The following is a 24,773-nucleotide window of genomic DNA, read 5'->3' on the forward strand; positions in this document are numbered from 1 at the left end:
CAGACAACTATTGCGTCATTACAACTGCGTATGGTTAACTCCGAAACGCTGCAGGGTGGTTTCAGAGAAGACATACTCGTGGACCTGGACGGAGACTATGTATCTGAGATGATTATTCCAAGGCTGGTCCCACCCTGCTCTCCGAGAGTGACAGGTCTCTCCTTATGTAAGTGTGTAGAGAGAGACCTGATAGTCTAGTGGAGCCGGTTGAGGAGAACCATCCATCTGAAGACATGGTCCAAAAGTCTGTTCTTTTCTGAATGGTGGCTGCGTTTCTGAGTAAAACATACACGGATGCAAAAATGGAAGTGGTGTCTGGTGGCACGGGCAGCATGAACCAGCTGTCAGGTTCTCCTTAAGCAAGCGTGACATGGGGAATAGGGTTGATATTGGATTCATTGTTGTCAAAGCAGAGTATTTGGGGATTTTGAGTGGAGTTTGCCTAGAAACCTTGCTATGGTACAGATTTTAATAAAAGCCACAGACTAATTATGGTCATACATTAACTACATTGAAATTGCAACTCCAAGAAGGAAAAGTCATGGAATTCTTGAAATCACAGGATGGAGATATTACTGATCTGCAAATGAAGGAAACAAAATTTTCAAAATATCTGGATTGGAGTATGAGCCACGTGCAGAAATCCCAGCACTTCCGGCCTCGACTGCTATCACTGTGGTCATTAATGGTTGTCTGAGGAAGGTTCTGCTGCTGAATGCACTTGGGCAAATCATCAAGAACCTCTGCTGGCAGCTCCTGTGTGATCACCGACCAATGACGCCCCAGATGTGCTCGATGGAAGACGTTGGCATTGTCTACTTGAAAAAAGGCTCCTGGGACGCTTTAGAGAAATGGCTGTACCTCTGCTTCCACAACCATATATCATATACTGCTCCTACTCCTGGGATTATGGTGTGGGGGAAATAATGTGCAGTATCCAAACCCCTTTCTACATCATTCCATTAAGTGCTCGGTGGTAGATTGATTTGGTTGAGGAAGCAGAGGTACAGCCATTTCTCTAAAGTGTCCTAGGAGCTTTTTTCAAGCAGACAATGCCAACGTCTTCCATCGAGCACATCTGGGGCGTCATTGGTCGGTGATTACACAGGAGCTGCCAGCAGAGGATCTTGATGATTTGCCCAATTGCATTCAGCAGCAGAACCTTCTTCAGATGACCATTAATAACCTCAATGATAGCAGCCAAGGCTGGAACTGCCAGGATTTCTGCACGTGGTTCATACACCATACTAAATAAATCAAAACCAGAGGTTTTGGTATTGTGGCTGCCTGAGTGACACTGTAGCTGACTTGAGAGAATTGTTGATGTCTTAAAGGACATTCTTTTTGTGGTCAGGGCCATTGGGTCATTTCATTTGTCATGTGAAAATTATCGCAATGATTGGACACTGCGGTTGTCATGAGGGCAATCTGTGGCTTTCATGGGGGCATTATAGCTGGCATTAGGGATACTGTGGCTGTTGTGGGAGAAATCTGTGAGAGCCATGGCAAGTTTGTGGTGTGAAGGTGAAGAGCATGGGCAGGGAATTCTGCACAGACTTATCCTAGTTGTAATTATCCTTCATCACCACCTGGTGGAAAAGGCGAACACATCCGATGACAAAGTTTGGCACTTTACACCGATGTGGAGTTCAAGCCCCCCCAAAAAATTGCTGCATGTGATTTTTCTTCTGTCCAGGTCTAAGACCAATTCAGCGCAAAAAAAATAATCAGATGAATGGGAATGATCCCATAGAAAATGATGGGAACAGTTTAGGAATCAGTTTCCCTCCAACACTACTCTAGTAGACTGTTTGATAAATGGAAACAAGACCCAAAGGCCAGGTGCAAACTACTGTATTTTAGGCCAATTGCGCACCGACAAAACACCGGTTTGCACTCAGGCCAAGGTTAGTCAGATTTTGCGACAGTTCCAAGTTTGATCCAATTTGAAAGTCCACAAGCCAACGAGTGGGTGGAAAACATCAGACTACACTCGGATGACATCTGATTGCGGTCTGATTTCAGAACACTCACAGAATGGAGAAGATGGAGAATTCCATCTTCTCCTCATCTGAGAGAATCAGCTCAACCTATGATCAAACTTTTATCGGAGGGTGATTATTGTAGCATAATCGGCCTGGTTCTCTCGCATGAGAGAATCTATGGCCGTGTGACCCTAGCCTAAAGCACCAAAACACCACTCAAGAGGAGAAGCGATGTGTGGACCTCCATTATTGACACAATGAATAAGTGTGCATTGCTGGACTCACCTCAGAGGCGGACTGACCGAAATGCATGTACCATTGACCTTCACAATGGTGAGGACCTCCTCTTGTTTTATAGGGTCGTAAAAACTGGATCCGCATAGGACAAACTGATCCCCTATGCGCCAGTCAACAGGGTCCATTACAGTCAGCTGGGTGTCATTGGCTCTAGCAGGAGAGGCCAGGTTTGTGGAAATGAACTTTGGTACCCAACCTAAAAGACAAATATGATAGAAGTCATAACATGAAACTCTGGAGCACCAGAGCAAAATCTGTGACAAAGCCTCCAGAGATGTCAACCTGGGAAAGCCCACTATGGGGTCGTACTCAAGCAGCTGGGTATGTACAAAACGAGTGAACTTTTTAGGGTCATCGCCCAAACGGTTTGGCTAAGTATATTCAGACTCCCTATGTTAATACCAGATCCCTATATTTATTAGAACCCTGCCTCAGACAAAAACAAACCCCAAATCTGATTATATATTCACCCTTAGGCCTGAGATTAGCAAATTGATTTGATGTTCCTTCTCCCTGGGACAACTGAGTGAAAACTATGCATCACCAAGTGACCAGATATGGAAGGATTAACGGAAATGGAAACATCCAAGCTTTTTTTAAATCTAAAATAATGTTTTTTGGGCTAAAAATAATTTTTGCAATCGGGTTTCATTTAAAATTTTGGCTGTTACAGGCTCTGTGACGACACAGCATTTATTCTTAATTATGCCAGACATATTTTCCAGTAGGTCAAGAGACAAATGTGATGGTTCATATGAGCTTGAACGTTGACTCTTAAATTGATGTTTGTTGTAGCTTATTGTGCTGCTATCCTTGGAGGACAGGGACACGGGGTCATATAACAATTGATATTTGCTAATATGTTGATTATCCATTGTATCAGTACATGCAGCTTGTTGATCTGCAAACATTAAAGGACAAACTATGCAGATTGATTGAATACTCGAACAATGAGAGTTGACCTCATCCCACCTTCCCCCTGACCTGTGGATTATGGCCTAAAGGACAGATGTGGGTATAAAAAGGGACGTTTATCCTTCTGCAGAGACACTCCAAAGAACACCAGCCAAGGCACCATGGCTCCAACCAGAGGAATACAGATTTGACACTCTACATGATGCCAGCTTAATAGACCACAGCCCCAGCTGAAGGGATACAGATCTGCTCCATTGACCATCATTGAACCCATGGAAACGTACGGAAAAGCCAAGTTGGGACAATTAGTTTACCTGGCCCCATGGAGACGATTGGAGAAGCCAGGTTGAGATAATCAGGCCATCTGGCCACATACCTCAATGGACTGTCAGCTTCCTAAGCTTGTCGTTACCTCATCTCTGTGGGTGACTGCCAAAAGCAGAGTGCCACTGGTGGGGGTATTCGGCCCTGGAAGCCCCAAAGTCGCAGCTGCTCTAATCCTGGCAAGCAATCGGAAGGGTGAGACTCTGTAATTTGCACCATCTTGTGTATTTACTGGGACTGTACTATAAGTTATTTTCAGTTGGGTGGTTCAATAAAGTATTGGCACACTGTTTTACCTCACCCTGTGTTGTCTGAGTAGTATTATGACCTATGGGAAAGGAGTACGGGCATTCAGTGGGATGAACCCTGATCCAGCGGACTTTCTAAAGGCAACCAGGCCAGCTGATGAGAGGACCCATTGACCTTCATGTCTTGACACTTGGTGGCAGTGGTGGGATACTACTCAGCCCGGAAGATCCGGGGGAACTGCAGGGGACTGGTGTTTGTTGACACTGTCCAAGGGCTCCAAAACCAGGGAGGTATATAGACAGTCCCAGCAGACCATAGGTGAGGCATGCACAGCAGGTTTTGGATGGCACAATGTCCAACCCCACCAGCTCATCCTTGGAAGGAGGACCAGAGGTGATATACAGCCGCAGCAAGAAATGAAGACTACAGAAGCTGTGCCAGCTTTGACGAATCGAATACAGGGCCACTGACAGTCAGTCGAATTTGATACAGGAATTAGTCCTTTGGGATGCCCGGAAGCTCTTGGAGGATGATGAGTTTGACTAAGAGGAGCTCCCTGCCAAGTCAAGGATTTAGTGGCAATTTGAACCCACTCAGGTACCAGGGCCTGTTGGAGACTGGTACTTCAACACTCCTGTAGATACTTCTCTGAATCTGACATCCCACCACAAGTATCCTTTTCTAGAAGTCTTGTGGGACAATATATGTGGAATATGTCCACAAGGAAGTGCCATGGAGTGCCACCGTACAGTCTCCATGCACGTGGCTGATATGTGCATAGCTCCTGAGCTGACCACCCAAATAGAAAGCCAAAAAAGGATACTTCCTGAGTACCGTCCCTTTTAATCCAAACAATCCCTTTTATGTCAGACTTTTAGGCAGGAGAACAATGAGGAGCCCTCTCCCCAGTACCTGCGCTCCGTCACGTATCGCACACCAGCACTTTTTTTTTTCCCTCCATGTTCCCCCGCGTACAGCTGGCACCATTTTTACATTATTGCCACTTAATCTATGGCGCTATTGAATGAGACAAGGAATATTCGCCTGCAGGAATCTGAAGACATGCTGAAAGGATCATTTAGATGCTAAGAGCAGTTGGCTATAACGACAACATATTGCTAGGTAAATTTTCATCGCTGTCAATTGAATTACGCATTATTGTTAATGGGAAGATGTCTGTTACACAACATTGAGCATGTGCCCGATTACGACCAATTTTGGACAATTTGCCGAAGAAACAAACGACCCCGAGGAAGGGAGAATTGTAAAAGCTCGAGAAGAAAGTTGAGGAAGTGATCACTGAGTGAGTAATTGAGAAGTCGATATTTTCTCATTTGTATCATGTTCCGCTCGGATATTTAGACCTCTCTAACGCTCGTTGCAAATTGCGGGAAGGGGAGGGGGAGAAGTTTAAGGGAATTTACATATCCCGGGAGGGGCAGAAATAATGTACAAGACTGATCTTAATTGCTCACAGAAAACAAAGTTTCGCTCAGTCTTGTCTGTCTGACTTCGCTCCATTGCACATTACGACATCGGCAGAATACGAGTCCTCGCCACAGAAGAAACGGGAAATCAGGAGGCGGAATGTTTAGTTTAGATGGAAAATTTCTAGACTCTTAAATTAAATTAACAAATCGGACCTCGTTTATCAAAACTGCCTGAAATGCTGACCATACTGCAGTAGCCTTCATACCACAGTACCCTCCATACCACAGTACCCTCCATATAACAGTACCCTCCATACCACTGTACCCTCCATACCACATTACCATTCATACAACAGTACCATTCAAACCACAGTACCCTCCATACCACAGTACCCTCCATACCACATTACCATTCATACCACAGTACCCTCCATACCACAGTACCCTCCATACCACAGTACCCTCCATACCACATTACCATTCATACCACAGTACCCTCCATACCACAGTACCCTCCATACCACATTACCATTCATACCACAGTACCCTCCATACCACAGTACCCTCCATACCACAGTACCCTCCATACCACATTACCATTCATACCACAGTACCATTCATACCACAGTACCCTCTATACCACAGTACCCTCCATACCACAGTACCCTCCATACCACATTACCATTCATACCACAGTACCATTTATACCACAGTACCATTCATACAACAGTACCATTCAAACCACAGTACCCTCCATACCACAGTACCCTCCATACCACATTACCATTCATACCACAGTACCCTCCATACCACAGTACCCTCCATACCACAGTACCCTCCATACCACATTACCATTCATACCACAGTACCCTCCATACCACAGTACCCTCCATACCACAGTACCATTCATACCACAGTACCCTCCATACCACAGTACCCTCCATACCACAGTACCCTCCATACCACATTACCATTCATACCACAGTACCATTCATACCACAGTACCCTCTATACCACAGTACCCTCCATACCACAGTACCCTCCATACCACATTACCATTCATACCACAGTACCATTTATACCACAGTACCATTCATACCACAGTACCCTCCATACCACAGTACCATTCATACCACATTATCCTCCAATACACAATACCCTTCATACTCAAGTACCCTCCATACCACAGTACCCTCCATACCACAGTATCCTTCATACCGCAGTACCCTCCAATACACAATACCCTTCATACTTAAGTACCCTCCATACTACAGTACTCTCCATACTCCATTACCATTCATACCACAGCACCCTTCAAAACACAGTACCCTCCATACCACAGTACCCTCCATACCACAGTACCCTCCATACCACATTACCATTCATACAACAGTACCATTCAAACCACAGTACCCTCCATACCACAGTACCCTCCATACCACATTACCATTCATACCACAGTACCCTCCATACCACAGTACCCTCCATACCACAGTATCCTCCATACCACATTACCATTCATACCACAGTGCCATTCATACCACAGTACCCTCCATACCACAGTACCATTCATACCACAGTATCCTCCAATACACAATACCCTTCATATTCAAGTACCCTCCATACCACAGTACCCTCCATACCACAGTATCCTTCATACCACAGTACCCTCCAATACACAATACCCTTCATACTTAAGTACCCTCCATACTACAGTACTCTCCATACTCCAGTACCATTCATACCACAGCACCCTTCAAAACACAGTACCCTCCATACCACAGTACCATTCATACCACAGTACCCTCCATACCACAGTACCATTCATACTACAGTATCCTTCATACCACAGTACCATTCATACCACATTACCTTCCATACCACAGTACCTTCCATACCACAGTACCCTCCATACCACAGTGCCTTTTATACCACAGTACCCTTCATACCACAGTACCCTCAATACCACAGTACCATTCATACCACGGTACCCTCCAATACACAATACCTTTCATACTCAAGTATCCTCCATACTACAGTACCCTCCATACTCCAGTACTCTCTATAACAAAATACCACTCATAGCACAGTACCCTCCATACCACACCATTCATACCACAGTACCCTCAAAACCACAGTACCCCCCATACCACAGTACCCTCTCTACCACAGTACCCTCCATATCACAGTACTCTCTATACCACAGTACCCTCCATACCACACCTTCCTTCAATACCACAGTACCCTTCATACCATAGTAACATTTAGTACCACAGTACTCTTCGTATTCCAGTAGCCTCCATACTCCAGTACCCTCCATACCACAGTAGCCCCCATACCACAGTAATCTTCATAATCCAGTACCCTCCATACCACAATACCCTCCATACCAGAGTACCTTCCATACCACAGTACCCTCCACACCACAGTACCCTCCATACCACAGTACCCTCCATACCACAGTACCCTTCATACTATCATTAGCTTATTCACTGCCTTTTCAACTATGGATTGCATGACTTCACACCTTAACTACCCTCAGACACCAGACATGCTAAAGAGTTAATCCATATTATCCCTGGTAAGCTAGGGTAGTGATTGAATAAATTATAGCATGCCCGTTGGCCTTGGGCAGTAAAGTGTCTAATAATAACATCCCTGGTGGTCTAGAGAGTGAATAAATGTATGAAAACATCCTTGGTGGTCTAGGTAGGTTAAGGAATTAATTATAAGATTCCTAGTGGTCTAGGGCAGCTTAGGGTAATGAAAACATCATTTATGGTCTAAGTTGGTTAAGGAATTACTTGAAACATTCCTAGTAGTCTAGAGCAGTCAAGGGGTTAATTATAACATTCCTAGTGATATAGAGAATGAATGCATTTTTTATAAAATCCCTGGTGGTCTAGGGCAGTTAAGGGGTTAGTGGTAACATCCCTGGTGGTCTAAGGAGGTTAAGGAATTAATAACATTCCTACTGATCTAGGACAGTATAGGGGTTAATGATAACATCCTGGCTTGTCTAGGGTGGTGAAGCCATTAATGACAACATCCATGGTGGTCTAGAGAGATTAAAGGGTTAATGATAACATTCTCAGCGGTCTAGAGAGTGAAAGAATTAATGATAACATCTCCTAGTAGTCTATAGAGTGAATATATTTATTATTACATCCCTGATGGTCCCGAGCAGTTATGGTGTTTAACAATAACATTCCTGGTGGTCTAGAAAGTAAAGAAATTAATGTTAACATTCCAGGCGGAATAGGCAATTAAGGAGTTAAAAATAACATCCTTGGTGGTCTAGCGAAGTCAAGGGGTTAATGACAATATCCCTGGTGGTATAAAGATTGAAAGAATTAATGTTAACATCCCTGGTGGTCTAGGCAGTTAAGCATTTAATAATAACATCCCTGATCATCTAAGGAAGTCGAGGGGTTAATTATAACATCCCTGATGGCCTAGAGAGTGGAGAAAAGTATGTTAACATTCCTGGTGGTTTAGAGAAGTCAAGGGGTTAACGATAACATTCCTGGTGGTCTAGAGAAGTCAAGCGGTTAACGATAACATTCCTGGTGGTCTAGAGAAGTCAAGCGGTTAACGATAACATCCCTGGTGGTCTAGAGAAGTCAAGCGGTTAACGATAACATCCCTGGTGGTCTAGAGAAGTCAAGCGGTTAACGATAACATCCCTGGTGGTCTAGAGAAGTCAAGCAGTTAACGATAACATCCCTGGTGGTCTAGAGGGTAAAGGAATACATGTTAACATTCCTGATGGTCCTGGCAGTTAAGGGGTTAACAACAACATCCCTGGTGGTCTAGGGAAGTTGTGGGGTTAATGATAACATCCCTGGGGGGTCTGGGGGTTAAAGATATTTTTTTTTGCTAGAAAAGAGAAAATGAATTCTAATTATTTCCTAATTTACAGTCCGATTCCAAATCACTACAGAACCAGGGACAATTTTTGGCATAGGGTGATAGCATCTATCACAATGCTTCAGTCTAAGTGCCACCTTTTGTTGCAGTTTTGCCCCCACTGTGACGGCTCAGAGGCTCCTCTTCATGGAGGCCATGTTGGTCATTGCTCAGAAGAAATGTGGGACTCTATAAGTATATACTATAGAATGTGACATTTCCCTGCCCATATATTTAGGGATTATATAACCCCTCTCATGTGAGACTTTGCAAAATTGCTATTGATACGCGACTATTCGTCCGCGCTCTCCTGTCACTTATCATGGAAGGAAACACGGAAACCGAGACAGTGATAAATTTCTTTCCCAAATAAATCAATAACCCGTCCGTCCTCCATCCCGGAGTCAGGGGCCGTGATTAAACTGTCAACTATTCCCCATCCTCTTCCTGTAAAACTAACGCTGCTTAAAAGTGACACCTGATTGTCAGCCGCTTTACCGGCGGCGCGCTCTGATTGGCAGCAGGGCTACACTTACCCGTAGGCAAAAAAAAAAATCAAAAAATGAAATTTCCCAAAGCTCCACGACCACCCGAGTACTGAGCCTGCCGTTCACCCTACAAATTCTGGGAATTTTGCAATTTTTTTTTTTAGTATTTTTCTTCCTTAAGTCACATTAACATATCAAAAGAGACAGCTGAGACGGCGCACAAGTCAAGCATGGCGGAGGAGTGTTTCCAACTTTACTCCCCCCAAAAAAATTAAAGTTTGCACTCTTCCGAGAATTTCAAAGCGTGTTTGTTTAAAGATTGGGAATTCCGATAGGACGCAAAAAAAATAAAAAATAAAAAACCACAGACATGATCTGCAATTTGTTCTAATGCCGTGGACCCGAATGGTCTGAAATGAGAACCAGAGGCGACCGATGGCGTTTGATGTGATCCGCTCGGTCCCGCGCTCAATCACTACCTCAGTGTTAAAGCGTGGACGGTGCAAGTGTTTCCAATGATCTCTAATTGTATCCATGCAGCGAAGGATGAAAAAAAATACATTGCGGATTTTTTTTATTTATTTTTTTTAACAGGCTCATATGGCAAATTATCCCTTTGTTCCTGCCGGAATCTGGTATCTCTTAGTATAATCTATTGTTTAAAGATCCGCAATTCTCCTGATAATGATAACGCTCCGTGTTTGCATAGGTGTGGTAATCTAATTCAGATACAGGGAGGGCTGCTACAAATTTCGCAAATTGAGCGGATTTCCAGAGAAGCTGGAATCAGTGAGGAAGAGATGTGCCGGCGCGCGGGTAGAACTTCTCCTGCTGGGATTTCCGTGCAGAGAGGATTAACTCCTTCAAAGCACTATATAAGGAACAGAGGAACCGTCAACTTTCCTGATATGTCTGTTTTAGTGTTTAATTGTGTTTCCTGGGAAATAAAAATTTCCAGAAAAACTTTTTTTTTTATAGACATTTGTTCCTCTGTTGTTCCTCCTGGAAACAATTGGCTATTGCCGTTCCTGTTCTCAAAGGGGATGTGCAAACAGTGTCAGTGTGTATGGACCCATCCTATTGACAAAAGGGAATAGCTGACAGTTTATTTATATACCCTGCTCAAAAAAATAAAGGGAGCACTCAAATAACACAGCCTAGATCTGAATGAATGAAATCTCCTCATTGAATACTTTGTTCTGTAGAAAGTTGAATGTGCTGACAACAAAATCACACAAAAATCATCAATGGAAATCAAATGTATTAACCAATGGAGGCCTGGATTTGTAGTCACCCCCAAAATTAAAGTGGAATAACACACTACAGGCTGATCCAACTTTGATGTAATGTCCTTAAAACAAGTCAAAATGAGGCTCAGTATTGTGTGTGGCCTCCACGTGCCTGTATGACCTCCATACAACGCCTGGGCATGCTCCTGATGAGGCTGAGTATTGTGTGTGGCCTCCACGTGCCTGTATGACCTCCCTACAACGCCTGGGCATGCTCCTGATGAGGCTGAGTATTGCGTGTGGCCTCCACGTGCCTGTATGACCTCCCTACAACGCCTGGGCATGCTCCTGATGAGGCTAAGTATTGTGTGTGGCCTCCACGTGCCTGTATGACCTCCCTACAACGCCTGGGCATGCTCCTGATGAGGCTGAGTATTGTGTGTGGCCTTCCACGTGCCTGTATGACCTCCCTACAACGCCTGGGCATGCTCCTGATGAGGCTGAGTATTGTGTGTGGCCTCCACATGCCTGTATGACCTCCCTACAACGCCTGGGCATGCTCCTGATGAGGCTGAGTATTGTGTGTGGCCTCCACGTGCCTGGATGACCTCCCTACAACGCCTGGGCATGCTCCTGATGAGGCTGAGTATTGTGTGTGGCCTCCACGTGCCTGGATGACCTCCCTACAACGCCTGGGCATGCTCCTGATGAGGCTGAGTATTGTGTGTGGCCTCCACGTGCCTGGATGACCTCCCTACAACGCCTGGGCATGCTCCTGATGAGGCTGAGTATTGTGTGTGGCCTCCATGTGCCTCTATGACCTCCCTACAACGCCTGGGTATGCTCCTGATGAGGCTGAGTATTGTGTGTGGCCTCCATGTGCCTGTATGACCTCCCTACAACGCCTGGGCATGCGCCTGATGAGGTTGCGGATGGTCTCTTGTGGGATCTCCTCCCAGACCTGGACTAAACCATCCGCCAACTCCTGGACAGTCTGTGGTGCAACGTGACATTGGTGGATGGAGTGAGACATGATGTCCCAGATGTGCTCAATCGGATTCAGGTCTGGGGAACGGGCGGGCCAGTCCATAGCTTCAATGCCTTCATCTTGCAGGAACTGCTGACACACTCCAGCCACATGAGGTCTGGCATCGTCCTGCATTAGGAGGAACCCAGGGCCAACCGCACCAGCATATGGTCTCACAAGGGGTCTGAGGATCTCATCTCGGTACCTAATGGCAGTCAGGCTACCTCTGGCGAGCACATGGAGGGCTGTGCGGCCCTCCAAAGAAATGCCACCCCACACCATTACTGACCCACTGCCAAACCGGTCATGCTGAAGGATGTTGCAGGCAGCAGATCGCTCTCCACGGCGTCTCCAGACTCTGTCATGTCTGTCACATGTGCTCAGTGTGAACATGCTTTCATCTGTGAAGAGCACAGGGCGCCAGTGACGACTTTGCCAATCCTGGTGTTCTGTGGCAAATGCAAAGCGTCCTGCACGGTGTTGGGCCTTGAGCACCCCCCATCTGTGGTCGTCAAGGCCCTCATACCACCCTCATGGAGTCAGTTTCTAACCGTTTGTGCAGACACATGCACATTTGTGGCCTGCTGGAGGTCATTTTGCAGGGCTCTGGCAGTGCTCCTCCTGTTCCTCCTTCCACAAAGGTGGCAGGTAGTGGTCCTGCTGCTGGGTTGTTGCTCTCCTACGGCCCCCTCCACGTCTCCTGGTGTACTGGCCTGTCTCCTGGTAGCGCCTCCGCTGACAGACACAACAAACCTTCTTGCCACAGCTAGCTTTGATGTGCCATCCTGGATGAGCTGCACTACCTGAGCAACTTCTGTGGGTTGTAGAGTCCGTCTCATGCTACCACGAGTGTGAAAGCACAACCAACATTCAAAAGTGACCAAATCATCAGCCAGAAAGCATTGGTACTGAGGTGGGTCTGTGGTCCCCACCTGCAGAACCACTCTTTTATTGAGTGTGTCTTGATAATTGCCAATAATTTCCATCTATTGTCTATTCCATTTGCACAACAGCATGTGAAATTGATTGTCAATCAGTGTTGCTTCCTAATTGGACAGTTTAATTTCACAGAAGTTTGATTTACTTGGAGTTATATTCTGTTGTTTAAGTGTTCACTTTATTTTTTGAGCAGTGTATTTCCAGGAGGAATAGCAGAATATATTATACAGAAATTTAGCAAAACCATACAGCGTTGCTTGAAAGTTTGTGAAACTTTCAGAATTTTCCATATTTGAGCATATATTTGACCTAAAACTCCATCAGAATTTAAGAAACCAAATGAAACAAATGAGTCAAATGTATCAGACTTTTTCATTTTTTTCATTGCGGAAAATGATCCAATTTCATGTTTCTCTGAGTAGCAAAAGTATGTGAACCTTTAGGATTAGCAGAGGGGCAGCAATGATCTTTTTGGAGAGTAATGGCAATACTGCATTGCTCATCATTGTCGCTCAGTGTTCTCCTCATGCTGTTCTCAAGAAAATTAACATTAACTAATATGAGAAAGGCCTTTAGTTGCTTAGACGTTACCCTTGGGTTCCTTTGTGACCTCGCGAACTATTAGGCTACATTCTCAAAATGAGTTTTTGGTAAGTTTTTGAAGCAGCATATTTTTGAAACAATGCAAGTAACATATCTTACTTAATGGCTGCAGATAATCTACAAGATCAAAACCTCACCAAAAAGCTCATCTTCGGAATACAGCCTTATATGCTTTGCTCTTAGAGTAGATACAGACAAGTGTAGATTCCCTCATCCAAGAGAATCTGGATGATTATGGCAATCACACTCTAGAGTATCAACATAGTGTGATTCAATTTTCTCCAATGAGGAAAACATGGAGAAAAAAATGTCTCCATCTTCTCCATTGTATCAGTCTCTGGAAATCGGACTGCACTCAGATGTCATTCGAGTGCAGTGCAATGGTTTTCACAGCCTCCTTGACTTTGCATGGCGAAGTGCAATCTGAATATTGGAGCAAACTCGGCAATGCAGTGACATGTGCACGGCCCCATACACTAACATTGATTCGAGTGTGATGCTTTGTGGGATTGCACTTGGATCGAAAATATTGTCGCCTGCACCTGCCCTTAGAGTGGTCATTGTTGGTCGTGGGTAATAATGGTCTGGAATTTTCATTATTTGCATAAAATCTGTTTGACTGTTGATTGGAGTAAAATCTTTTTAGAGATAGTTCTGTAACTTATTGCAGCCTGATGCACATCAACACCTCTTCTCCTGAGGTCCTCAAAATTTTTCTTTGTTTGTACCATGAATTCCAAAAGCGCGTCATAATGATCAAACAGGTCGCCCACTCACACCTGATTGTTGTCCCATTGACTGAAAACCCCAGACTCTAATTTCACCTTCAAATTATCTGTTAATCCTAAAGGTTCACATACTTTTTCCACTCACAGACATGCGACATTGGATCATTTTCTTAAAAAAAAAACAACATAATTTACTTTTTTTGACTCATTTGCTTGATTTTGTTCTCTTTATCCAATTTTAGGACTTGTGTGACAATCTGGAAAGAAGGAAAATTCTGAAGGGTAAACAAACTTTCAAGCACCAATGTACAACTCTCCTGAAACATGGCAAAGATACAAGTAATTATAGATATATTTCGAAATTGGAAGTAAGAAACTTTAACTTATGTTAGGAAGCATCCTCCTCACCAAGACTTTCACCAGTGCAACTTTTCCTAAGGCTATGTGCCCACGATGCAGAAATGCTACGGATTTTTCCTGAGCGTTTCTGCATCTCCCTGGCAGAAATCATGCGGATTGTACATGCGGATTGTACATGCGGATTGTACATGCGGATTGTACATGCGGATTGTACATGCGGGTTGTACATGCGGGTTGTACATGCGGGTTGTACATGCGGGTTGTACATGCGGATTGTACATGCGGATTGTACATGCGGATTGTACATGCGGATTGTACATGCGGGTTGTACATGCGGGTTGTACATGCGGGTTGTACATGCGGATTGTACATGCGGATTGTACATGCGGGTTGTACATGCGGGTTGTACATGCGGGTTGTACATGCGGGTTGTACATGCGGATTGTACATGCGGATTGTACATGCGGATTGTACATGTGGATTGTACATGTGGATTGTACATGCGGGTTGTACATGTGGATTGTACATGCGGGTTGTACATGTGGATTGTACATGCGGATTGTACATGCGGATTGTACATGCGGATTGTACATGCGGATTGTACATGTGGATTGTACATGCGGATTGTACATGCGGATTGTACATGCGGATTGTACATGTGGATTGTACATGTGTTTTTTCTGCCAGGGACATGCGGATGTGAAGCGTTTTTGCAGCATTCATGCATGCGGGTTGACAAGCACTTTCCAAGAGATTTCAGCATCACTTGGGAAAGTGCTTGACAAATTGGTGACACTATATAAATCCATGCAACCAGCATATATAGTGTGACCGTAAAGAATGTTAAAAAAATAAAAAATAAATATTATACTTACCTTCTGATGGCCCCCGGAGTCTTTATCTGATGCGTCCCGGCTTGCCAGCAGCTCGCGGTGCACTGAAGGACCTGCCGACGTCAGAGATCGCGTGACCCGTCACATGACTAAATGACGTCATGGCAGGTCCTTGAGTCCACCGCGATCTGCCGGCAAGTGAAGACAAAGACACCGGGGGGCATCAGAAGGTGAGTATAATGTTTATTTTTTATTTTATTCTTTTTCAACAGGTTCTATGGTACCTGGGTCCAGAGGAGAATCTCCTCTTCTCCACACCCGGGTACCATCCGCACATTGAAACGCATGGATTCTGCATGTACAGATGTAGTGATGCGGATTACACGCGTTCCAATGCAAGTCAATGGCGGCAAAAACGCAGCGCTTCCGCAAAATAATTGGTAGTGCTGTGGATTTTTCCGCAATGATAATCCGCAGCGGAAATTTCCGCAGCATGTGCACAGCACATACGGATTATCATTGGGGAACATGGCAGGCCTTCTACCAAGCGGAATTGCCGCTGCGGAAACGTTTAAAAAACGCATCGTGGGCACACAGCCTAAGACTTCTCTCTCACACCATCTGTGATGACACCCAAGAATGGTAAGAATGACAACTTTTGAGCCCGAGCTAAATAATCGAGAAAGGAAAAATGTTCAAAAATAAGTTAACTCATCTCATCCCAGCCCCAGGAAACATTTAAGTCTTCCATAAGTTAAAGTGCCTCAGCTCTGATAACTAGTGTTGAGCGAACATGCTCGACACTGCTCGGTACTCGCCCGAGCATCACGCTACTCGGGATGTTCAGCGAGCACCGAGCATTTCCGGGTTACTCGGGCGGGAGCTCGGGTCTCCACCCTGCATGTTTGGCTCTCTTTACAGAGCCAATGAACATGCAGGGATTGCCAGCCAGTCACTGTAATGCCGCAGCCATGTTATTTGTGGGCATTACAGTGATTGGCTGGCCGCACAGCGTCACCTCCCAGACGATCAGCCCGTCATGATTGGTGTGTGTGGGTGTCTGTGCGTGTGTCTGCGAGTGTGTGCGATGTCTGCGGGTGTGTGCGGGTGTGCGTGGTGTCTGTGCGATGTGTGCGGTGTCTGTGCGATGTCTGCGAGTGTGTGCGGTGTCTGTGCGATGTGTGCGCGGTGTCTGTGCGATGTCTGCGAGTGTGTGTGGCGTCTGTGCGATGTCTGCGAGTGTGTGCGGTGTCTGTGCGATGTCTGCGGGATGTGTGCGGGTGTGTGCGTGCAGGCAGACATAGGCCGATGTGACACTACTACTCCCATCGGCCTATGTCTGTCCCCCGTCCACTCGTGCCAGCAGGATCAGCTCGATGGGAGCAGTAGTTCCCATCAGCCTGATCCTGCTATATAAATTGCCCTACTGTGTCCCCAATAAATGTTAAATACATGTCATTGGTGGCCAGTGGTTGCCTACAATAAATTAGTTCATACATTACCTGTCCCCGCCGATCGCCACCTAAAATAAAGTAAAAAATAAAAAACTACACCTATACTCACCTAGACACCTAATTCCCCGAAGCCATCGATCTCCTGTAATAAAATATAAAATAATAAACCACAACGTTATCCTTACCCCTCCGTAGTAGTCCACGAGTGTCCCACGATGATCTCCAGTTTAGAGCAGCCACATAGAATGTGACCGCTCTGAACCGCTGCCGTCGCTAGAATGACGGGGCCGTAAAGCAGCCCCGTCATTGCATAAGCGGGTTCACCGGAGTTCAGGCAGCGCTGCTCCGGTCAGCTCCTTTACGGCCCTGCTGTACTGTGAGAAATTCCCACGGTACAGCAGTGCCGTAAAGGAGATCTCCGGAGCTGCGCTGCCTGAATGCACTCCGGTGACCTCAGTCAGTGGCTCCCGCTGCCGGGAGCGGACGTGTTCCCGGCAGCGTGAGCTTACCATCTCCAGATGTGACCGCTGTGCATGGGAGATCAGCGCAGGAACGTGGACAGGTAACTATTTTTTTTAGTAAACTAAGAATTAAATAAAATGGTGTGTTTTATTTCAAATAAATTATTTTTTTCTGGGTGTAGTGTGTGTTTTTTCTTTTTAACACTTTGTAGGTTAGTAATGGGGGTGTCTTATAGACGCCCATCATTACTAACCTGGGCTTCATAGCAGCTGGCGCTGACATGAACCCCAACCCTATTACCCCCTGCCACCGCACCAGGGCAGCGTGGAAGAGCGAGGCTAAGTGCCAGAGTTGGCGCATCCTATGGATGCGCCATTTCTGGGGCGGCTGACGGCTGGTGTTTCTAGCCTGGGAGGGGGCAAATATTCATGGCACCCTTCCTGGGCTATTAATATCAGCCCCCAGCTGTCTGCCTAGCCTTTGCTAGCTATTAAAATAGGGGGGACCCCACATCATTTTTTTGGGTCCCCCATTTTAATAGCTAGTAAAGGCTAGGTATTCAGCTGGGGGCTGATATTAGTAGCCTGGGAAGCTCCGTGGGTATTACCCCCTTCCCAGGCTTCAAACATCTTCCCCAGCCGTCTGCTTAACCTCCGCTAGAGACTAAAATTATGGGGGATCCCACGCCAATTTTTTTTTTAAATAAATCCTTTATTTTAACACTAAATGACATTTGAGGAGTTAATAAAGATGCAGTCCCTAAATTATTATTTATTTTTTAATTAATTTTTCCCAAAAATTTTGACGTGGGCTTTGCCATATTTTTGTATGCCAGCCAGGTACAGCATCCAGCTTCTATGAACGCGCCATTTTCCGGGGCGGCTGCGGACTGCAATTTGCACCGGGGGGGGGGCAGATAGCTTGGGCCTCCCTGCGCTGCAGATTCCAGCCCCCAGCTGCCTAGTTGTACCTGGCTGGACACAAAAATAGGGCGAAGCCCCACGTATTTTTTTTTTAAATTATTTCATGAAATTCATGAAATAATAAAGAAAAAAAGGGCTTCCCTATATTGTTGTGTCCGGCCAGGTACAAATAGGCAGCTGGTGGTTGGGGGCAGCCCGTTCCTGCCTGCTGTACCTGGCTGGACACAAATACATCTTCTGGCGCTGTACCCAGCTCATCCAGGGCCCTGGTGCGGTGGCTCACTGGGTAATAAAGGGGTTAGGGCCAGCTTGGCATTATCAGCTGGCCCTAAGCCCGAAATTCATGGGGTCACGCCAATATTAGACATGACCACCATGAATTTCTAGTAAAGTATTTAAAAAAAAAACAACACCCAGAAAAAAGTCCTTTAATTGAAATAAACACACAGCCAGTCATCTCGATGTAGCAGAGCTGAAGCTGTCGTGGGAACCATGGAAAGGTAAGGATGAGGTTGCTTTATTATTTTTCTTTTATTGCTGGAGATCGTTGGCTTCAGCTGGAATGGGCGTGATGGTAAGTATGGTTTAATTTAGAACAATAAAGAATTGTGTGTTTATTTCAATTAAAGGACTTTATTCTGGGTGTTTGTGTTTTTTTTTAACTTTGACTATGGGGTTAGTAATGGGGGTGTCTTATAGACGCCTCTCCATTACTAACCTGGGCTTGATGTCAGCTGGCATTATAAGCTGACATCAACCCCAGCCCTATTACCCCCTGCCACCGCTACAGGGCAGTGCGAAGAGCGAGGCTAAGTGCCAGAATTGGCGCATCCTATGAATGCGCCATTTCTGGGGCGGCTGACGGCTGGTGTTTCTAGCCTGGGAGGGGGCCAATATTCATGGCACCCTTCCTGGGCTATTAATATCAACCCCCAGCTGTCTGCCTAGCCTTTGCTACCTATTAAATTAGGGGGGACCCCACGTCATTTTTTTGAGGGGGTCCCCCATTTTAATAGCTAGTAAAGGCTAGGTATTCAGCTGGGGGCTGATATTAGTAGCCTGGGAAGCTCCGTGGGTATTACCCCCTTCCCAGGCTTCAAACATCTGCCCCAGCTGTCTGCTTAACCTCCGCTAGAGACTAAAATTAAGGGGAACCCCACGCCAATTTTTTTTTTAATAAATCCTTTATTTTAACACTAAATGACAAGTACAGTAATCAACACTATCACTGTACTTCATATATATGTGACTGACATGTTTCTATCTATCTAATCTATGTGTGATTCTCTATTCCTTCTATTCAAAATTGTCGGGTACAGATGCTGAATTGCCGGCCGGCTTTCTTAAAGAGACGGTGCATGAAAACACTATTATATTTTTAAAGAAATCCTTTACACTAAATGACAAGTACAGTAAGCAACACTGTCACTGTACTTCTTATATATGTGACTGACATGTTTCTATCTATCTAATCTATGTGTGAAGCTCTATTCTTTCTGTTGTAAATTGTCGGGTACCGGTGTATGCCGCTGCTGAATTGCCGGCTTTTCGCGTAATACATTCTACATTATTCTTAGTTGTTTTCCTTCATGTAGAATTAACCTACAAGGAAAGAAAGGGTTTATTTTCATGCCGATATTTGTGTCCCATTGACTTGCATTGGTTTCCGGTATCGGAATCGGCGATATACGATACTTTTTGGGTATCGGTCCGATCCAATCCGATACGATATTTCTTGATATCGGAAGGTATCGCTCAACACTATCCTTAACATATTTCACAGGAAAGCAGTTTCACTTTCGTTTTTGAACGTTTTATTTTGAGCCTGTAAAAGCGTATTAATACCTCTGACCACGTTGTTGACAGCAGTGACCTGGGGGTCAGAAATGCTTCCTGGGGCGATCCCCATGCTGTCCCCATGTCATTTGAGCACTGTCACTATCGTTTTGGGCTCTTTTTAGGCTTTCTACAGACTGCTGGGGGTGCCGCCGCAAAAATGCTCGAGTCTCCCATAGACTAACATTGGGCTCGTTGCTCTGGTCGAGCACCCAAGTATCACGGCGAGCTCGGCCCGAGCTTCGAGCACCCGAGCATTTTAGTGCTCGCTCAACACTACTGATAACTCTGCTCTTCATGTCCCAGTCTACACAACAAAGCTCAAAACTGCCAAACAAAATGAAGCATCAGCCTATAGCTTCCGCTCATGAGGGTAGTGTATAAACTGTGATATTTCAAGACCTCATCCCAAAAAAAAGATAAGAACACAAACTATAAAAAGAGCAAATTACTCTGAAGATGAAAAGAAATAAGAAATGTAGACTTTACCGACTTACCGTGTATAGAGATAGATGCATTCCGGACACTCAGGAACTTTACACCATATGGATGGAACGGAGCAGAGTATGAACTACCGTACAGCGTGATGTTGGCGCTTCCTTTAAATGGTTGAGATTTTGTACCTACTTGAAGCTCTCCACCATCTGAGATCAGTATATAATGAGCTCGGAGATGAACGAATCCTGATCCTATGAATATTATTTTACCACCTAGAAAAATAAAAATCATGAAAAAAAAAATGAATAATTAACAGAACATGGTGAACAATTTACGATTTCATGCACTTCTGTCTCACTTGGTGAAGAGGAATATACTGATGTTACAGTGAACTAGAATTGTTAAACAATCACAAGGGATTATTATCAGCAATAATAACGAGACTTTAATGAACTCAGATTTCAACTAAATTACATTTTTATATTCTGAATAAGAATAGCTGTAAATTAATGAAAATACTATTTGTTTGAATTGTGAATAATAATTGCCTTAAAACAATGTTTTTCTTTATGTACAAAACCATACTGTTTTATAAGCACACTGAGACAACTACAATATTCTTGCTCCCTATGTACAGAAATAGAACTATTATAAAACTGCCCCTATGTGCAAGAATATAACTACTGTAATACTGCCCCTATGTACAAGAATATAACTACTATAATACTGCCTCTATGTACAGAAATAGAACTATTATAAAACTGCCCCTATGTGCAAGAATATAACTACTGTAATACTGCCCCTATGTACAAGAATATAACTACTATAATACTGCCTCTATGTACAGAAATAGAACTATTATAAAACTGCCCCTATGTGCAAGAATATAACTACTGTAATACTGCCCCTATGTACAAGAATATAACTACTATAATACTGCTCCTATGTACAAGAATATAACTACCATTATACTGCCCCTATGTACAAGAATATAACTACTATAATACTGCCCCCTATGTACAAGAATATAACTACTATAATACTGCTCCTATGTACAAGAATATAACTACTATAATACTGCCCCTATGTACAAGAATATAACTACTATAATACTGCTCCTATGTACAAGAATATAACTACTATAATACTGCCCCCTATGTACAAGAATATAACTACTATAATACTACTCCTATGTACAAGAATATAACTACTATAATACTGCCCCTATGTACAAGAATATAACTACTATAATACTGCCCCCTATGTACAAGAATATAACTACTATAATACTGCCTCCTAGCTGTGAGGACGTGTCAGTGGTTCTCCTGATGTCTGGAGCAAGCCCGGGGAGGGGCCTCCCTGGGCGGGTAAGCTCTCCAGGCAAGGCCCAGGCTTCCAGGCCTACACTGGGAGGAAACTCCCAAGCTCTTTCTAATATGGATGCAAATCCCAAAGTGACTTCTGAGGAGAAGAGAGCTCCTAATGGAAGTAACAGCAGAAGCAACAAGAAAGATGAAGTTGTGAAAGTGAGTAAAGTAAAGGAAGAAGGAAAAGCCGTGGTCGTATGTAAGAAGGTCACAGTAAAGCAGTCGGCCAGCCAAGGCAAGCAGAGTGAAGTGCAATTAGGAAAGATCCAGAAGGAATCTACTGCTGGGAAGCTGAATGGAGGAAAGCAGCTTGTTGGCCAGGAGGTGAGGCAGATCCCATCACCGGCCTCAGGTGTGCAGCTCACTCCAAGCCGGCAGAGGAGGACATCTCTGGAGAGACAGACCCTCCAGGAGAACCTGCAGCAGAAGCACGTGGTGACCAGCATGGCGGGCTCTGGACGCACGAGGTCGCAGTCAGGTGGCAGCAGTAATAGTGCTGTGGAGCCTGGAGCCATGAAACCAGCGGTGGTAAAACCCAAGGAGACATCTAGGTCCAAGCAACCAGAGACCCCGCTGAAGGCTGGATCCCAAGAGACTCCATGTGCACCAGGGCTGCAGGTTGCAGAGGACATCCCAGGACTGGTGGAGAGGTTCCGTGTGTTACAGCAGCAGAAGCAGCTAATACAGGTATCAATAGACTGTGTATAGAAAGTAAAGGCTGAGGATTCCAGGGATCACACCGTGTATGACCGGAGGCTGAACTCAATGGGGGTAGAGCTGGCAAATGTGGTAAAGGACATAGACTGTGTCTTTGAGAGGATGGGGCCCCTGGCAGAGGTTTACAGGAACCAGGAACCGTTTAGGTTCAATGTGCCGTACTCTGCTGATTCGCAGTCAGACATTGTCCCAGGTGGGCCCCAGAAGCAGGTGCGGCCAGTGCTGCAACCCGCAAGCTTCTTGTTCCAAAAGGGACTGCACCAGGAGCCGCAACAGCCTGCAGCAGATCCCAAGCAGGAGCATGGAGTGCAGGGTACAACGGTGGTACCACAAGTCCCAGGATGCCCAGCACAACAGCTGGATAGTGGACATGTGTCATTAGTTTCTGATGGTGCCCAGCAGGGCTCTCATGCTGGGGATAATCATACTGTGTCTGTGGGGTCGGGGGCTGGAGGGTGCACAGAATCTGTGGTGGACATGGCACAGTCTGATAATGACATTGATGTTCATGATAATAATGTGCATGATAATGTCTGTGATTTTCCTCCTTTAATTCCAAGCACACAAGGTCCCCCTGCAGCAGACCCTCACCCTGTCAGTCAGCCCAGTGTGACCCCGCAAGTTCCCCCCAGTAATGTCTGGAGCCGTGGTGCTCCGTCCTTTACCTCTGGCGCTAATTATACCTGCCAGGCATTTAAACGGAGGAACGTCTTGCGTTTCAGGCATAGAGGTGCCAAGGAGTATCGGCCCGACAGGAGGTTTGTGGTCAGGGAGCTCCTGTGCCACCAGATGGAGTTTGCGCCAGTTAACATCTGGGCGGTAATTAATCTACCAGACAGGCAGGGCTATGCTGTCAGCTTTAAGCTCATGTCTGATCTGGACAGTTTCTGGGCCAATTTCCCCAAGTTCAGAGACGCTGAGGGCTGGAGTAAGTTCAGTTTTATTCCTATCTCTAAGCCAGATACGATTACGGTTAATGTCATCTTCTGGAATGAGTCTGTTCCCCCGCAGGACATTGTGGTGTGGCTCCGGTGACATTGTGACCTCGTCTCTGACCTCACCAGAAGCAGAGATAACGATGGTATCTGGACGGGTGGGTGGAAGGTCCTGGTGAAGCTGCGCCAGTGTAATAACATCACTGCCCACTTACCCAACTCCTTCTTTATTGGGAGGGAGAAGGGTGTATGTTTCTATCCCGGCCAGCCCAGAAAGTGCTTCAAATGTGGCAAGGCGGGTCACCTGGCGAATACCTGTACAGTGGTGAAGTGCAGCCTGTGCGGGGAAGTCGGCCATGTAGCTGCAGACTGTCAGAACATCAGGTGCAACCTCTGTGGTAAGATCGGCCACCCTCACCGGGACTGTCCAGACGCTTGGCACAACATCAGTAAGGACTTCCCTGATGAGGATTTGGTGGCGGGGGCAGAGGTTCTGAAGGAGGAGGCTTTATTGTCAGAGGTCCACCAGGGGTCCACTCAGGTACCACCAGAGCAGCAGTGCTCAGAGGGGGCACAGGGGAGCATGGAGGTCGTCCCTCAGGAGCAGCAGTCACAGGAAGGCGCTACTTCAGTATTACTATCTGTATCTGAAGGAAATAGCAATAATCAGAGTAAAAGGAAGAAAAAGGACAAGACCTCCGGTAAACCTGAGGAGGAGCATGACACTGGCCAGAGTGCCAGCAAGAAGGTCCAGAGCTCTGCAGGAGTAATGGTCGTGTCTAATAGGTTAGATGTTCTGTCTAACGGGGATTTTGAAGATGAATTTAAAAAAATAGACGCAGAGTGTGATAGGGATGTAGAGGACTGTCCCCCACCAAAGCGGAAGCCCTTACCTGTGGGCACTCAGGTAGAGACTGGTATGGAGACCGGTGGTGGACAGGATGACTCCGACTCAGATCTATGAACTGTCAACCAGATAATGTCTGAACCCAGATAAAATCATGAGAAATTAGGAGGAGTCAGAAAAGTGTAAAGTTATGGAAGGATGTGTAACTGTGCTGAAATATGATGGTTTCCTTTTTTTTACAAAGTGTTTATTTTTCATTTTTCCAACCACAGGTGTGGGCTCTTTATATTGACTTTATATGTATAATCTAGATATGTAACGAATGTATGTACAATTCAAGTGAATCTAGTTTTGTATTACTGCAGGAATTTTGTTAATTTTTTGTATTTGTTTTTTTTTTTTAATAAAAATTGCCCCTATATACAAGTATATAACTACGATAATACTGCCCCCTATGTACAAGAATATAACTACTATA

At 45.2% G+C, this 24,773-nt stretch overlaps 1 protein-coding gene across 3 annotated transcripts in view; it reads right to left on the minus strand.

Moving 5' to 3' along the window:
- PKHD1 (PKHD1 ciliary IPT domain containing fibrocystin/polyductin) overlaps positions 1 to 24,773 on the minus strand; it is a 1,008,258-nt gene that overhangs the window by 585,600 nt on the left and 397,885 nt on the right. For all 3 annotated transcript variants that reach the window (XM_073674041.1, XM_073674039.1, XM_073674040.1), the window contains 2 exons: positions 20,489 to 20,701; positions 2,271 to 2,478 (listed from right to left, as the gene is read on the minus strand). In XM_073674041.1, coding sequence (XP_073530142.1) covers positions 2,271 to 2,478; positions 20,489 to 20,701 — 421 coding nt within the window. The remainder of the gene's footprint in view (positions 1 to 2,270; positions 2,479 to 20,488; positions 20,702 to 24,773) is intronic.

This window comes from Phyllobates terribilis, unplaced genomic scaffold (genome assembly GCF_046119375.1).
Source record: "Phyllobates terribilis strain yellow unplaced genomic scaffold, ASM4611937v1 Scaffold_3__8_contigs__length_932513732, whole genome shotgun sequence".
NCBI lineage: Eukaryota > Metazoa > Chordata > Amphibia > Anura > Dendrobatidae > Phyllobates > Phyllobates terribilis.